This window comes from Sceloporus undulatus, chromosome 4 (assembly GCF_019175285.1).
Source record: "Sceloporus undulatus isolate JIND9_A2432 ecotype Alabama chromosome 4, SceUnd_v1.1, whole genome shotgun sequence".
Classification (NCBI taxonomy): Eukaryota; Metazoa; Chordata; class Lepidosauria; order Squamata; family Phrynosomatidae; genus Sceloporus; species Sceloporus undulatus.
Window position 1 is genome coordinate 172992378 of NC_056525.1, and position 18043 is coordinate 173010420.

The 18043-nt window shown below is 40.4% G+C and overlaps 1 protein-coding gene and 1 long non-coding RNA gene across 2 annotated transcripts in view; one reads left to right on the forward strand and one right to left on the reverse strand.

Annotated features, from left to right (window-relative positions):
* Positions 1-18043, reverse strand: part of JARID2 (jumonji and AT-rich interaction domain containing 2) — a 250999-nt gene that overhangs the window by 48264 nt on the left and 184692 nt on the right. The window contains exons 4-6 of the mRNA XM_042463243.1: positions 13681-13850; positions 6259-6435; positions 1867-2093 (exon numbers count right to left, since the gene is read on the reverse strand). Of these exons, the coding sequence (XP_042319177.1) occupies positions 1867-2093; positions 6259-6435; positions 13681-13850 (574 nt within the window). The remainder of the gene's footprint in view (positions 1-1866; positions 2094-6258; positions 6436-13680; positions 13851-18043) is intronic.
* LOC121928475 lies at positions 4152-9525 on the forward strand. Its single transcript, XR_006103508.1, has 4 exons — positions 4152-4614; positions 5153-6631; positions 7055-7136; positions 7517-9525. It is a non-coding gene; the product is annotated as an uncharacterized LOC121928475 (long non-coding RNA).

The window sequence follows — 18043 nt, forward strand, 5'->3', positions numbered from 1 at the left end:
TATAGCTCTGTTTAAATATTTGAAGGGATGTCATATTGAGGAGGGAGCAAGCTTGTTTTCTGCTGCTCCAGAGACTAGGACCCGGAACAATGGATGCAAGATGCAGGAAAAGAGATTCCACCTCAACATTAGGAGGAACTTCCTGACAGTAAGGGCTGTTCGACAGTGGAACACACTTCCTAGGAGTGTAGTGGAGTCTCCCTTCTTGGAGGTCTTCAAACGGAGGCTGGATGGCCATCTGTCGGGGATGCTTTGATTTGGATTTCCTGCATGGCAGGGGGTTGGACTGGATGGCCCTTGTGGTCTCTTCCAACTCTATGATTTTATGAAAGGTTTAATAATAATAATAATAATAATAATAATAATAATAATAATAATAATAATGCCTGCTGCCTCTGTTAGTGTCTGGGACTGCCAGAAACCTTCACAATCTTGCTCAGCCTATGTGTTAACATGATTATAGCAGTACAAATGCAGTCTTATGAATATTATGGATGTGTTTGGACAATATTCTCTAGCTTCATAAACTATGGTTTACAAAACCAGGAATAAGTGTGGGACTGAATGTTCTTTCTTTTACTTCTCATCTCATCTCCAGTCTTTCACCATAGTTGTTTGCTTCAGTGCTTCATTCCTGGCATATATTAAGTCAGGGAACTCTGGATTAATGGCTGTTAATAAACTGACTGTTAACAAAAGATTAACTAACAAACAAATCTGTTCCAAGCCTACTATCCTGGTTTGTTAACAGCTATTAACCTAGAGTTTTCTATTTAAGATGGAACAGTAAGCTCAGGAATGAAGCCACAAAGTGTGTGTGTGTGTAGAAAGGCAGTAACACTCATTTCCAGTTTCCTAAGCCATGTTTTGTCAAAGAAAGAAAGATCATCAAACCTGATATCTATGTAAGTGTACTTGTATTAATTCTGGGTCTTAAGAACATCTATATTGATTTAAATTTACAAAGACCTAGGCAAAAAAAATAAAATAAATTAACTGGCTAATAACAGCTAGAAACTCCTGGCCTAACTGCTAAATATGGAAGGGGAAGTTACCTCTAGGAGTGCTAATCGGCAAACAGCCAAAAGCATTCAGATTTTTCAAAGCCTTCTCCAGCTGAATAAACAGCAGCCAAACAAAGCCTTTTTTTAGGCTCTGTTGTTTCATAGAGGAACTAGAGATTTCTGGCACTATATCTAAGAATCATTACTACTGGAGGGGGGGGGAGGGGAGTTAAGGTTGATATTAGACCAAAAGGCAGGAGAGGGCACTATATATACAGATGCAGACATCTCAGCTCTTGAGGTGCTCACCAACTAGCTGTAGCTGAACATAAGTTTTCCTACAAAAACCTCTCAGTATATTCAAAATAAACTGACAAAGAGAGTTTAAATTAGCCATTTGATCTTTTTTTTGCTATGAACTGGACATGTAATACAGGTGACACATTTATCAAGGTCCAGCTTTCCTCTTAGCAACTGCCTGAGTGTGTCACAGAACAATACAAACCTGTCGGACAGTAAGCTAATATATGAAAGAATTTTCCAAGACTGGGCTATCACAAACCCCACGAAAAGACAGACATGTAAATCCACAAATACTACCAACCAGGCAGATATTTTTTTTAGATGGCTCATACCAGGTAGAGCCTATATGCAATAGGGCCAAGGTAACTAAGGTGCTAGAGATACCCTCTCAATCTATACAAAGTTTCTCTCCCTTGTTCATTTGCTCGCAGAAAGCCAGCCCTAATTCCTTCATGCTACACTTGTTGAAGCTCCACAATATTCCCTCAGTGTACAATGAAACAAAAGGCAAAATGATAAACTTGTAAAGTTGTTTCCCAACTGGTGTACCGTATGCTACCTGTTTTCTTAAGTCCTGAGCCGATCGATGAAGGGTGTGGTGGTTGTTAGTGAGCCCTTTTGTACAGAAGCCCGTGTTCGTTGACGAATGATGATTAGCAGCAGCGTGATCTTTTCGACTTTCAGACCTGTGTTCACTGTTTCTCTCCTTTGCTGGCGTTGTCTCTTTGACTTTGTGTTTCTGAATATGTTCTCTCTCCTTTGTTGATTTGCTGGATCCATTGAAGACTGCGAAGAGGAGAAGGAAGGCCCATGAGAAAAACCAAAACCAAAAGAGAAGAAGAAATCAAGATGAAAATGAATTCCATTTCAAACTCCTTTTAAAAAATGGGAATAGGGGGGAACAGCAATTATTAACTAATACATTTAAAGTATAACTTTACATAAATAAATCCAGATAATAATCTCAAAGTAGGTTAACATATTGCTAAATAACCCTGCCTGTATGTCTCAGATTAGATTGGTCAACCAAACACAAATTGTAAATTATTCAGAAACTTCAGCAGATCTAAAATGTTGTGGCCAAACTACTGACTGTGACTGGTCACATAGTGCATGTGACTCTCTTGTTACAGAAGTGTCTCTGATGACTGGCCTGTTTCTGGGCTTAATTCAAAGGGCTGGTTACCTCTAAAGTCCTATGCAACTAGGGTTGCCATAATTCTCTACTATAAACCGGGACAAAATGTAGGACAAAATTTAGCCCAAAATGTAGGACAATTGTAGGATGCAATTTAGTCCAAAATGCAGGACATTTAAGGTCCTCCATTTTTCTTAAATGTCCTATATCTTGGGCTAAATTTTATCCTACAATTGTCCTACATTTTGGGCTAAATTTTGTCCTACATTTTATCCTGGTTTATAGTAGAGAATTATGGCAACCCTATATACAACCTCAGTCTAGGCTCTATGAAAGTTTGCTGTTCTTTCATACAAGCCTACTAGGGTTTTAATACTATAGAAGAGATCTGCCATCTCAGAGGCATGTTTGGTAAAAAGAGGGCTTTCTTGGTGGTTGTTCCTAAACTATTAAACTCCCTTCTAAGGGAGACCAGGCTGTTCCATCCTTATTGTTTTTCCACCAACAACCAAAATGGGCTTTTCAGCAGTTTGCTGACAGCTGAGAAAGGGGCTTTTAGCAGACATGTTTTAATAATAAATAATAAACCCCAAAGCAACAGAGGTTTTGTACAGATAATAAGGAATACTCAGCATTAGCATCATATTTCTGAATGTGCACCAAACACAAAGCTGTGTACTTGCAAACACAGCAGACCACTGCACATTGAAGAGCAACAGAATGACAGAAAAGAAAGGCAGGGCTATAACATGTACACTTTCAGAGTTTCCACTCCAAGACACAACAACTTACTAGTACTGCTTTGTAACTTGTGAGAGAAGCGAGAATGGCAAAACATTTCAAACAGATAAGAAAAAGAGGAAAGTCAAAATACCAGTGGCAACAAAAATGGAGTTCAGTATGGCTCATCCTAAATACTAGTTCTAACTGGAGTAACTCAATGAATCAAGGCAGGTTATCTGAATACTGACTTCTAAAATCCACAATGATTCAACTAGCCTACTCTAGTTGGGACTAACCACTGGATTTAGGCTTATACTTCTGCATTAGGCACTACCTGAGTAGAGCGGGGTGTGGAAGAGGACAAGTGGAACTCCGGGGCATGCCAGTGACTACAAAGTGTAGTCATAATGACACAGAGACAGAAATATCCGCCACAAGCCTAACTCTTCCTTGGTCAACCTGTTCCAGTAACAAGCAAGACCATCAGAAGCAGTGGAGGTAAGCTTCCACAGATAGTTAAATACACAGTATGTTGGGGTAGGAATGATATGACCCTCAAGATATTTTTGGATTGCAATTCCCTGCAGCTCTGAATACCTCAGCCAATGGCCAGGAATGCTGGGATTTGCGGTACAGCAATATCTAAAGGATCACATGGATTTCTGTTCATTGTGCATACAGAATCCAGAGCCTGGGAATTTTTTTGGACTCCAATCCCCAGAGCCTACCAGGCAACATGATCAGGGATTCCAGGAGTTGCAGTCTCTCCCAAAAGTAACTTTACCAAACTTTGGAAGAATCTGAAATAATTATTTGAGGAAAAGCAAGAGAGAAGTAAGATACCAAAGGAGTTTAAATGCTTATATAGGAAATTCATTATAATGTTTTGTTTGACATTTCTAAAAATCCAACAGTAAGTTTTAAATTAGTTAAATAGTTGGACTCATTTTTGTTTACTCTCTGGTTTCTGAACTCTTACAGTTAAAGACAAATTAAAAAAATCAAGAATGCTGTCATTAGCCAGCTAATGAGCTGAACTCCACTGCTATGAGGCAATGTCCCTGGGTGATTATTTTAAAAACCAGCCCCAGTACTTTCCCAAAATGGTAACCACAGCATTTATCGTAGCAAACAGCTTAACCACTAAGTTTATCACACCCTGCATTTGGGTCCTACCCATGTTGTCATCTATCTTAACTCTGTCTCAAGCCTTTCAAACACTGCACCTCTTTTGAGCAACAATAATCAGGAAATCTTTTGGTTAGTTCTTTCTCTCCCTTTTTCTTTTTTAAATGGATGCTCATTAAGAAACTTTTTTTTCCTTTGGAAGGGGCACATTTTTAGTTTCTCATCTTGCAGTACTGCATATTGAATGCTGGGCTAGGACACTGGTAGACAAGGATTCAAACCCACACTCAGCCATGGAAAACCCACTGCATGACCTGGGTAAGTCACATCTTTTCCACCTTCAAAAGCGGCATTGTTTCTCTAGAATAAATCTTGCCAAGAAAACCCTATGATAGGGTTGCCTTGAAGGCACATAACAATAACAGATTTATTTTTAGTATAAAGGTGAAAGTGCCCATTAATTAAAAAATACAATGCTCTATTATAATTTCTCACCACCACCACACACAAAACCCAGGTTATAAAAGCATATCATATTAGAAAGATGCAATTATATCACCAGCAGTCCATGATCCAAGCAGGGGCAGGTACCTAGGCCTTCAGTAACAGGATGAGGTGTCCCTACTGCTCAAACCAAGGGCTGCTGGTGCATTACAAGAGAGGTAACAGAGGACAATATATCTCCACTTTTATGATTCCAGTAACTCGGGGAGTAGGTAGTTCTCTTTCTTCTGAAATATTTGTATGTATGCTTGTTATTATTAGTAGGTCTGTTTAAAAAAATGTACATTGACGTGTGTGAAAGGAACATACAGGAAAAGATACAAGTGCACATCTTCTATTTTCATTTCTTCAGTCAAAGAAAGCTGTTCGAAAGAACACGGTACCAATGGAAAAGGCATCTACTACAGCTCCTTATCCTCCATCCAAAAAGTTGTGAAAAATACTTTCCCTCAGTCAGGAGAAGCAAACCAGGCATCGCTTACAGGACACAGCAAAGTAAGAAGGGGATGTGAAAGGTGAGAGAATTTATCATCAAAATCCACTGAGAGAACAGGGAACTGATTTACTATGAAGGTGCTGCCAATGTCAATAGAATATGTATGACTGGTGGGGGTATGGAAGCCCAGGTATTTTTTCATCCTTGCTGTTAAGAGTTTAGGGCATCCAACTACTCCTTGCTGAATACATTTCTCAAGCTCTACTGACAAGGTGCTGATCAATTTATCTGGATATGACATGAAGGCCACGTGAAGAAAATACATTGTGACTAAGGCAGCTTTGCTGATTTGCAAGAAAGTAATTGATGTGATCCTATAGGAACAAAAAAGGCAGCACTAGTGACAGTGTTAATATATGAATCTAGTAACTAGGAAAATGGGATCTCAAATCAGAAATGAAAATAATACCATTTACAGTATGCATGTCTGGCTGGTTTCACACTGTGCTATTATGTCCAAAAGCAAAAATAGAAAAGAAACATAAGCAAGCATTTAAAAGGTGGGCAGAATTCTGAGGTGGGCAGAATTAGACAACTATGAATTTAAATTACTCATGACAAGATTTTAAACAAAACTAAACAAAATTTGCTCTGTTCTCTAGAATTAGTCAGAAGCCACCTTCTAGGGAAAAAGATTTTAACATAGCTTTCCTCCAAACCTGCTGCTCCTCCAGATGTGCTGCACTACAGCTCCCAAAATCCCTGGAACTTTACTGGCTGGGTTAAGGGAAGATGTAGTCCAAGACATCTGAAAGGCAACAGATTGAGGAAGTCTGAGATTCTCACAAGAACAGAAATAGTGTAGGAATGAAGATTCCACAAAGTCCTTTGATGCCTTCCTCACTTCATATCAGGAGTGGCCTCCATGTTAACTCGGCACATTTTTTGAAGGACTTACCTGTCAAGCTAAGAGTCTAGAAACAAATACCTTTAATAAACAAACAAACAAACAAACAATTTACCATGCCCATTAGGAACTTGCTTCTGTGTTTTCCCTTTCCTGGGGGTTGACTGGCATGACGTTGAAGCATTGTTTGTGGCCGTCTTTGTGTCTTCTGTTTCTTCATCTTCTTCTTCCTCTTCTTCTTCATCCTGAGAGCTTCCAAAATATACCATGTTGCTGGGCAGCGCAGGAGAACCTGGTAACAAGCCAAATACACAGATGTCGCTGAACTGCAAACAACTCATATTAAAACCTGGCATTTGGACAATTCTGCGTGAGTGCTCAAGGAGGATATGAACATTGGAGGTTTAGGGGTGCCCCCTGGTTCCCCATCCCTTCTTCTATATTCTTAACAACAGCATGGCAAACTGAAAGTGCAGCAGAAACTTACGGTAATAACTTCACCTTTTAAAATTTGTATGTGTCAAGCATTAGGTAGAGGTAAATGAGCAGGGACAGGACAGGTAGTGACTATTTGGGTTGCAAAACTCTTATATTGAATGGCATGGGGCCCAGAGCATTCTTCCAAGGCTACTTTAGCTACATCTGCTAAAGCTGTATTTGTCTGACAAGCGTCTGTCAGTCCCAGCCTTTCCTGTTTCTTGTAGCACTCCTGCCACATGTGGATGTATTCAGTGTGAGAGCAGCAGAACAAGTTTCTTTTTCATGCATTTTTCTGGCTCAGCTAGGATGTATTGCATTTCTACATCTTACTTAATGTAATAACATATCAGAAATGGCTACCGAACCAAACCTGCATTCTGTAGTTTATCTTCTCTCTCTCTCTCTCTCTTTTCAAATACTTCTTCCTTCAGGTGCAATTTCTGAGCTGAAGCCTCAAAAAGGGAAAAGTGCCTGGCCTCTACTGGATTAAAGACTGAAAAACCTCCTGATTAAGTATGTATGTATAAGAGCCAACCAAAACCCTGTTTTTTTGACCTAGAATACGTTGCGGAGGTGGAAAAGGGGGAGGGGAGAGAAAACAAAACAAAACAAAAATCCCAATATCCATTATGTTAAGAACAAACTGGTAAAGTCACATATATGTTTTCAAAATGGAAGCTGAAACTTTAAACTGGCATGTTTAAGAAACAACACTCGATGATTATTCGTTTACTGTTCATAAAAATGAAATATAAGGAAAAATTGAAGCTGAATGTTGGTAAGTGATCCTCTTATTGGCAATGTTAACAGAAAATACAATTATTATCAAAATATTTGGGACATCAAAAACTGATTTTGTTTCCTCTTGGCTTAACACAGTTTTTTTTTCCTAGAAGGAGAATTATGTCTTGACCACTCAAGATCAAGAATACAGACAACCCCGGTTTGCCAAAAGCAACATTTCATTGCTCTTCAGAATTAACTGGCAGAGTGTCCGCAATATTTACTGAAGTACAAATCTGGACAGAAGTCAAACTTGAATGTTACAACTGTGGCAGAAATCATTCCAGCCCAAGAAATTTCTGTGTAATTTGGGTTGTGGGTTGTTGGGTTTTGGTTTGGGGGGGGGGGAAGCTGGATTCTTCTCTGTTAATTATTTGCCAAGCCTCCCTCTTCCCCTTTTCTGCTCTTTTCTTTTTTTCTCACAATTAAACATAGCACAGCTGTGTTCTTGAGAAACACTAAAACAATTCTAGCTGTCACAGTGATTTAAGGATGAAGACAGGCCAAGATATGTAGGGCTAAAGCCTGACCCAGTAAACATGTGGCGTGCCAAGTGCTACACTTTTGAAGGATTAGAGGGTCCAATCTACTGGCCTCATATCTGACAGGAGGCCTCCATTAAAGACTACATGTAGGTAAAAAGCCTAGATATGTTGCTTTGCCTTCACTTTAGTATTCATAAGACCTGACTTTGCATGCCCGCCTCTATGCCAACACAAATGTAAAATGACATATTTAAAGGCTGCTTTCATACTTGGCAGTATTATGCAAAGGGCACACAGTGTAAATGAGAATTAGGTCTGTAGCTTTCAAGGGAGCAAGAGTAACTGTACATACAGTGTAGCTTTCTGAGGAGTAATGCTGGTGCCTCAATAAACAGGAGAAGTGCTCAGTTGGGTCGATTTAAAGGTTTCATGCAAGACGAGGAACAGAAAGACAGACTGCCCTTCAAAGCGTGTGCCCTCCATCATTAGCGGACCATGAACAGTCTGGTATTATGGATGTGACATATAGCCCAATTTCTTCTCCCCACCTCTCTAAAACAGCTAGTGAAAGCAGTGGAGCATGGGACAATTGTTTATCCCTTCTGGGGGAAAAATGGGGAGAAAGTTTGAGACTGTTTATTCTTTGTGGGGTGGGAACAGGAAATGAGGAGAGTTAACGTTACTCCTACACCTGTAAAAACCTCTTACTCCTTTACTCCTTACTCCTACTTCTGCTCCCCAGCCTTGGTTGCTTTGCAAGGCTGGTGTGTGTGTGTTTGTGTGTCTGTTTTAGCTTCCCCGTCCCTTCCTCAGTGTAATATAATTTTAAAAAACTGTTGTTTGCATGTACATCAAAAAATTGGTGTTTGCATGTATAATAACAGGAATAAGGAGTAACAAAATATATCCCTATCCCTACTCCTGTAAAAACATCTTACTCCTTTACTCCTTAGTCCTATTCCTACTCCTGAGCCCTGGTTTGACCAAAAGATAACCCCTCCCCAAATACCCCAAAACTCTTTTTTCCTTTTTCCACAGAAGTCAGAAAGTGGTGAAAATAATAAAATAAAATAAAAAATAACAACAATTAAAGGCATATATTCTTCAACAATAGCTCTGTATATTTTTAGTTATTACATGCAAGCTGGGTTTAGAGTCATAGCCATTTTAATCTGGAATATCAGTATGCAAAGGGACCTTGCAGGACCTTTGAAACTCACAGTGTGAGAGAAGTTTTGTACAGACCTCCTCAGATGCACCAAGGGAACTGATGCCCAAAAAGAACTTTTATAATCAATCTGCTACAAGATTCCTTTGCATGCAGGTTGGGTGTGCATGATGGGAATTGTTATCCATCTTCGATGACTTCAAAATAATTGGATCAAACTGTTTATTTTAAATTTCAGAGTAAATGTAAATATACCAATAAAGTGTGAGAAATGCTGATAAACAGTATATTCACATTAAAATTGTTGGGATCATGCACTGATCACAATATTTGGCCTAGACTCTCATCTGGACATTTGAAAAGTGGCTCAATTCAATTTGGACTGAATTGGAGGCACACTGGTTCAACTCAAATCATAGACCTTTAAAAAGATGCAAAAATCCAAAGCACTGTACCTTCTATTATCATGAAAAAACCGAAAAGAAAGATTGCTGGCTGTTTGACAAATTGGGATGGGGAGAGGACTTAAACTGATGTTCAAACAGCTTAATTCTCTAGCCCTTAGACAAGAGGCAATGGTCAGAAATCAGAGAGCACAGCTGCACTCCCACCAAGAAGTCTTCAGATTGTGACATACCCCTGTCCCCCATGATTTTTGCTCCCTAAATACCATCTGAGGGTTGGGGCAACTTCACTGTGTTTTTGCCCCTCATTTGGACTGCTTTATGCCCTTTTTGTTAACAGGAACTGATCCAAAAGTCCATTCCTGGTTCATTTTTTGTTAGGGAAAAAAAAAAAAAAAAAAGGCCTACCATGACCCTAAAATGGTCAGGATGGGAGGAACATGGCAAATTGTCCCCATATCCCCTCAAGAATATATGTGGGGCAAAAATGTTTTTCAGATTTGTATTTTTATCCAGGGGAGGGCTGGCAGGTCAGTCTCACCCAACTCTGCCTTACACCTAGCCTGAAATTTGGCAATTTTTTTGCATGTGTACATCTATGGTATTTGTTGTTTTCATACAAATTGCCCCCAAGAAATCTTCTGTGAAGGAAGGGCAATAAATACCCCCTCTCAGTTTGAGGACCCCATTTTGTAAAAGAAAAAATGTACATTTCACAATAGCTGTACACTGACCTTTATTCTAGAATTTTAAATCAGCTATATTACTCAATGGAAGGAGAGAGAGGAGATTACCGTTATTATTTATTTAGGATGGAGTTGAGCCTGTTTGCTTTTTTCGCACTGTAGGATCACAAACAAATTGAGGCCGTGAAGCAAATAAAATCTCATTTCGCTCCCCAATGCTTCCATTTTTAAGAAGCCCTTTCATAAGTGCATCAGTAAATTTGCAGTATGCTTTGAAATGTACTTATGTTTAACCTAAACCCAAAATGAGTACAGCCTAGTGTTACCAAGGAGGTTATTAAGGTTATTTGGTACAGTAAGTACTTGTGTGAGGCAACTGAAGAACTCTATGTGTACTGCTCTTTTCAATATCCAGCTTTAAGATGCAAGACCTTTCAGAGATCAAGCAAGATTGGGACACTACATTTTAAAGCAGTGTACTGTCAAATATGCACACAATGAAACTGCTGGTATCCTTGGAAATCAAAGTACAGTACTGTATTGCATATACCAGTTATTCTGGATGTCCAGTATCTATGAAAAAAAGGTCTTTCTATTCTGTTTCCTTCCAGCATACTCAAAACTGGCTATAATGTTATCATTCTCCATTAACTGCTGCATAAACAGTTTATCTATCAGGAAACAATCTGAAAGGCCTCAAATCAAATAAATATAGCTCAGTTTGGATTCAGTGCAAAAATAACTCATTTAAGCTAACATACAATCTGAACCACAAAACAAAAAAGGGGGAAATTGGGTGAGCACCTTAAAACGCTATTGAAAAAGTATGACATATTTAAAAATGCTCAATCATTTTCAGTGTTATATTATATGTATATATTACACAAAGTGGTTATAAATTATAATTACACAACTTATGTTGCAAGAAAGTATTAAAGCAGGAACTATACCTTAATACAACAAACCATTTCTCCTCACACTCTTTACCATAAGACAAAACAAGTATAAGTAACATTTATTTTTCACAAGAGAGCTAAAACATTCACAACTTCTCATTACAGGAGGATTAATGCTCTTTTAGGGATTTATAATTATACCTTTATAGTTTTGTAATGAGAAATTTTGAGCATAAATGTAATTGTTCTGTTTAGAACTGCTTAGCCTTTTTTTTCTGCCTAATTTGAATTAGGCTCTGTGTCCTCATCTGCTACAAGAGCTTGGCAATTCCTCTTAAACAGCAATCAATTACAGTCACAGTTCCAAGTCTCTCCTTAGTCCTATCGCTATAATTTTTTAAAACAGTCACTTTTTCCTACCCTTTCAAAAGTAATTCAAGTAGGTAGGTTTAGGTAGGTAGGTTTATAAAGTCATACGTTGTTGGCCTGTGGTATAAAGCACATTCCCTCCCATTCACCTCACTGTTGCCTCAACATGCATGAGATGACAGCATGAAATCCTGTGTGATATTCCTCCGCCATCACCTAATAGAGGCTACATACTGCTAACTATGAAGTCATATCTGTACTGTGAAATGAGTAAAGCAATTCCTCATTAAGAGTACATCTATGATGTAGAAATAATGCTGTTAGACAACACTTTAAATGCTATGGCTCCATCCTGTAGAATCTTTGGATTTATTGTTTTATGAGGCACCAGCACTCTATGGCAGAGAAGGCTAAAGACCTTGTAAAACTACAAATCCCGGGATTCCACAGGGGATAGAGCTACAACACTTAGTCATGTCAAACCACATTCTTTCTTCAGTATAGATGCACCTAGGGTTGCCATAACCCTCCTGGCGGCGGGACATTCCCGGTTTTCACCACTAGGGGGCGTCCCTGCACGGTTTCCTCCTTGACTCCTGGCCTGTTGCCAATCTGGTGCCTTTCACACCAAAATGGGTACTTTTCAGAGCCTTTGGTGTGATTTTGGTGGTTGGTCTTAATGGTAATTTTGAGAGTTGAAATAAGTTCCAATTATTTTTATTCAATTAGGGCTACGTTTTATTGCCATATTAACATTACAGGGACTTTCCAGGGATTTTGACTGAATATTTGGTGAGATATGGGGGGATTTGGTGAGTTTTGGCCAAACGTTTGGGGAATTATCTTCGAGGCTTGTTGGCAACAATTGTTGCCAGACTCAGGAAGAGGAGCTCCTTCTCTGTTTGGTCCCCAAGGCAGCAGGGGGGAGAAGGCCATTTCCTTTGGCACCAAGGCGAGGATGATGATGGTGATGAGGAGGAGGAGGAGGTGTGTGGCCATTTTCAATATTGATTTTGCCCCTGTGTATTTTTTCTAACTTTGACTGCCAGGGCTCAATGCTCTGGAATTCTGGTGTCTGTGAGGCATTTAGCCTTCTCTGTCAGAGAGCTCTGGTGCCACAATAAACTACAATTCCCAGGATTCCATAGCACTGAGCCTGGCAGTCAAAGCAGTGTGTTTTGGACACAGATATCCTCCTTTTGTGAGTTAAGGAATGAATCCAGTCCCTAGCCTTTCTATCTCTCTCACACATTGCAGGAGTAATAACCCACTTTGAGACTGCTTTAACTCAATGGTAGGGAATCCTGGGAATGCTAGTGTTTGGGAGACATTGAGACTTCTCTGTCAGAGATGGCTCTGAGGCCACAATAGACTACAATTCCCAGGATTCCCCAGCACTGAGAAGTCTCAAACTGGACCATTTCCTCAGTGTGGATGCACCTGGTGAGGCATTCTGGGCACTGCAGTTCAACTATGTTTGTAGGGTTATGGGACTCCCTGTCAGAGATAGCTCTGGGGCCACAGTGTACTACAATTCCCAGCATTCCCCAGCACTAACCCAGGACAGTTAAGTCACTCTCGAACTGGATTATTTCCTCAGTGTGGAACTCTGGGCATTTCAGTCCAGCTATGTTTTATTTCTGCAGTGTATTTTGGACCAGAGACAAGGTGACCAGACACCCTCCTCCTTTCCCAGGACATGTCCTCTTCTGTCAAATTTCAAAATGTCTTCTATTTTGATCATGCCTAAGAAACATGCATTTATATTAACATTTTAAAAAAATCATCAATTTTTTCGCGTGTCCTCCATTTATTAAGACTGTGTCCTACATTTGAAAATGTTGCCCTACATTTGTCCTGGTTTGGAGGTCCTGGTTTATGGCAACCCCTAAGTTACAAGTATGGTTGGTGGGGACATGCGGTAGGGCCTTCTCAGTGTCTCCTTCTTAGCTGTGGAACTCCCTTTCCTAGGAAGATTAGAATAGCTCCCTTCTTGCTGTTCTTGCACTGGCAGGCAAATATTTCTTTACTGAGACAAGTTTTGGAATCTTTTAAGGAAAGGCTTTCAAGAAGGTGCTGCATTATTTAAAACTGTACCTTTGTTAACTGCTTTTTATCTTTTTAGGTGTGTATTTTACCATTTCTCAGACTTATCTCAAATGTTTGTGGCTGGAGGTAGTTTACATCTAGGAGAAATGCTTGCAGAGAGACTTTCTGGCAGTGTTGTTTCCTAGATCAGTATGATAGCAGCAAAGGCCTCACTTACCTCGAAGACAGAGAAACGTTAGGAAATCTTCTGTCTTGGGCTTCCTTTTGGAGAGATCAGAAATCTGTGTAGCTGGAGGGGGCAATAATGGCTCCACTATCTTTATTGGAGTTGTGCTGGGGCTGTTTGGCTGAGACTGAGCAAACTTTCTTTGTGCTTGCAGCCTTGGCCTAAGAAAAATAGAAGAAAACAAAATGCAATTAGGAGGAAGGAAGCAGAGCAATAGATGTGGAAAATTAGTTTTGAGGTGAGACAAAGGGCAAGATCTCAGACTAGTGCCTATACAGCCTTCTGATAAACATGCCAACTATTCTTTATGCTTCTAAATAAAGTAATTGGTTATAAATGTCAGAAATACCAACTCATTTTTTTTTTAAAAAAGAGAAATATAAAACAGCTTATATAAAAGTTTCATTAAGAGAGGGAGAACAAGAAATGTACAATGGGAACAGACTACAACATTGCATTGTTCATTAAAAGTTCCCTAATTTTTGAAGGGGATGAAATTAATTTGTGTTGGAAAATAAAAAAAACAGGCAAAAGCAGGACATCTGTTAACAGTTAAATTCAAAAGTAAATCTTAGTAAGAAAACAATTTTGGTGCCTGCATTTCTAATTTTTTTCAGTAATAGCAGCAATTTCCCCCCCCCCCCAAATTTCTTGGATTGTTTTTAACTCTAATGCACTACCAATGGCTCATTTTAGTCCCCAAGATGCACTCTTACAGAGTGCAAACAGAAAAGGGCGCACAAAGTTAAGTAATGTTATGTCATTGTGTGACATTAGCTGTTGTCACACTGTACAATTAATATAGAGTGTGATATCGCTGTAACTGTCAGGGCTCCATCCTACGGAACCCTGGGATTTGAAGTTTGTTATGGAACCAAAGCTCTTGCTAACAGAGAAAGCTAAATACCTCACAAAACTTAAAAATCCCAGAATTGAGCCGTGCCAGTTAATGTGGGGTCAAACTGCATTGAGCAGCCCTTGTTATATGCGCAGTCAGACTCCAATAAAACACTGTCCCCAAATTTCAGCCATTCAACACTTGGTCTTATAACATGTGTCATTTAACAACATAACAACATTTATTTATAATAAATACATGACATATGAGTGTATCCTATGCCAGTGTGTATCATACAGAACACAGAAACTAATTTGTAGGGCTGCATGACAAAGTTTTTCTTCCATGGGAATTAACAATACAGTTGGCCCTCCTTATACACGGATTTGCCATGCGCGGATTTGAGCATACGTGCATGGCAAATCCGGGGAAATTGTCCCCAATGGCGGCACGTGTGCACACATGCCGCCATTGGGGACAAAAGTCCCTCTCCTCCCTCCCTCCCTCCCTCCCTCCCTCCCACCTATCTATCTATCTACCCTCCCTCCCTCCCTCCCCCTTCCCCTCCTTGCTTACCTGCTCCGTCGCCGCGCCACCTCCTCCTCGCCACCGCCTCCTCCGTTGCCACGGGAAAGGCCAGGTGCTGCTCATGGAGGCCAAGAGGCCTCCAGGCTGCCCTCGGACCTTCTTCCGCAGCGGCGGCGAGGAGGACGAAGCTGCCCCTCGTCTTCCTCGCCTCCGCTGCCACGGGAGAAGGGCTGGGGGCAGCCTGGAGGCCTTCTGGCCCCCAAGCTACCCCTGGCCCTTTAAGACCAGTGGCGGGAGCGAGGAGAACGAAGCCAGGCCTCGTCCTCCTCACCCCTGCCGCGGAAGAAGGGCCGGGGGCAGCCTGGAGGCCTCTTGGCTTCCATGAGTAGCACCCGGCCTTTCCTGCGGCGACGGAGGAGGAGGCGCAGTGACGGAGCAGGTAAGGGAGGGAGGGAAGGAGGGAGGAGAGGGATAAAAGGGACTTGAGCATACATGGATTTTGGCATACGCGGAGGGGGTTCCGGAACAGATCCCCTGTGTATACCAAGGGCCCACTGTACTAGCATTGGAAGAAGCCACATTATATCTCTGCCATAGAGAATGCCAATCTGAATATTAGCAAGCATCGAGGGATGTGGCAGCGTGGAAGCAGCTACACAATCACTGCAACATAAAAAGGAGGAAAGAAGAGGGAGATAAAAAATGTGGCAGCACCTTTAAGGCTGTTTTTTATATTTGCTTGAGCTTTCTAAAGCCAGTTCTTTGGATACAATACCATGGGGTATTGTATGTAGCATAGAAAATTATCTTTTCTATCACAAAGAACAACTAAATGATGTAATCTTATCTAATTATCAAGATGACAATTTATTGATGATAGATTACTTAATAATGATTAGATAAATACTACTGTATGTTCAAAACAATCCAGAATACAAATAGCAGGACAGTAGAAACTCAGATAATGTCCTCTATAACACCTTTGACCTGCTGGAGACCTTCCTTGAAATTAGATTTCTTTCAGAGCCCACCCAACTCAATCCAATTATGCACATTAACCACAGGAATCTCTTCCTGGTCATAGGATGACTGGAAATCCCACAATCCCTGACTCACTAATGCTGTTGCTTTTTGTTAAGAGTTGTGCCACCTCAGAAACCAGTGCCAAGTTCATGTCATTCTACCAGCCGAAAATGAGCACTCTGCTGGTTTCCCTCCAAACTATTGTCATTTGCATAAATGCTCTCAAATTGTCCCTTCAAACATGCCCAGTGCGAATTACTGTATGTTTATTCACTTTTTTTTTACTTCCCACAAAATGCAGCACTATATCAAGCATCAGCTATAGTTCTCCACAGCAGAACTATTTTTACCTCAATTAGGCCTGCAAAACTCTCCTGGTAGAGGAGGAAGAGAACAAATTAGGGAAGGTAGGAGAAAGCAGAAAGGTTTCTAAAACATCTAGATGCATATTAGCTATACTCTACAGACATTAGCCAGTCTTTTAAATTATTACTCTCCCCCTTCAGTCAGAGGTTAAACAGATGATGCATCTGAGAAAGCCTAAGCAGTCCCACTGAGCATTTGCCTGGTGAGATTTGTGCTTTGTTTTCTTTCTTTTCTTTTTTTAAAATGAGCATGAACAATAGGAATTCTGATAGAGAAGTCTCAAATTCTTAGGTATGGACCTAAGAGGTAAAGTGTGACTCGCTGAAAAAAGAAGAGACAAAAAAGAGGATGGGTGAAAGCTCCAGTCCTTCACAGCAGAGCCAGAATTTAATTCCAGCCAAACTTCAGTCTTCTTCCATGCAGCATGCCAACCTGAAAATTAGCGAGCATCAAGGGATGTGGCAGCATGGAAGCAGCTACACATGCATCTGTCGTTCAACTGCAGTTATTTTAGGTGGTCTGCTCTGTGCTGCACCATCAAGGGAGAGGTGATATAGATGTGATGCAGGACAGGGCCTTCTCAGTGGCACCGTCAAATGTCGAGGTCCCCTTCCCCTGTCCAAATCATTAAGGCATTTTTATTTTGCTAGGAAGAATGCAGTGGCTTAGTGGTTAAGACATCAATTCTGATGATCATAAGGTTGGAAGGTTGGCAGTTTGAGGCCCAAGTGCCACGTGATGGGGTGAGCTCCCATCACTAGTCTCAGTTTCTGCCAACCTAGCAGTAGCAAATGTAAGTAGATAAATAGGTACCACTTCGGTGGGAAGGTAACAGTGATCTGTGCAGTCACGCTGGCCACATGACCACTAGACAATGCTGGCTCTTCAGTTTGGTAATGGAGATGAGAACCGCCCCCTACAGTCAGTTACAACTAGACATTCAAGGGGAAACTATTACATTTTTAATCTTGATGACAATGGTTTCTGGTTTAACTGTTTTATCATGCATGAATCACATTTAACTTATCTGCTTTTCACTAAGGAGTTGAACTTATTTGTCATTACAAAATCACCAATGTTTGTAAGTATAAATTTGTAAAAGAAACAACTGTGGAACTATCAATCTTTGCTCACTGAAGCACCTTTCTGTAGTTCTTTTCTATTCTGAATGGGTGCAAGACAGAGCTTAGTCCATAACCATGAGAGGTAGATATGTGCTTTAAAAATAAACCAACATTCTCAAATGCCAAAGTTCCAATCCAACACAGAAAGGGAACACACACAGCCTTTGCAATAGCCTGGAATCATCAGGACAATATGATTTAAAACAGAACATCTTACTCAGCCAAGATGTATTCTGCACAGGAGGTTAGCTTAGATGATTAAAACGGCCTCTTCGGTGGCCTTCAGTCTATGAAATTATATCAGGCTGGAGGATCAGATCTCTTCTCATACCATGGAGATATTTATAGTATATAATAACATAAATGGTTCAGTCACTAATGGGCACCCATCAACTGGAGGAGCACGCAGCTTCTGCTGACAACAGTACAGAGTATAGAGACCAAGCACCACACACACATGCACCTAGAAGGAGAA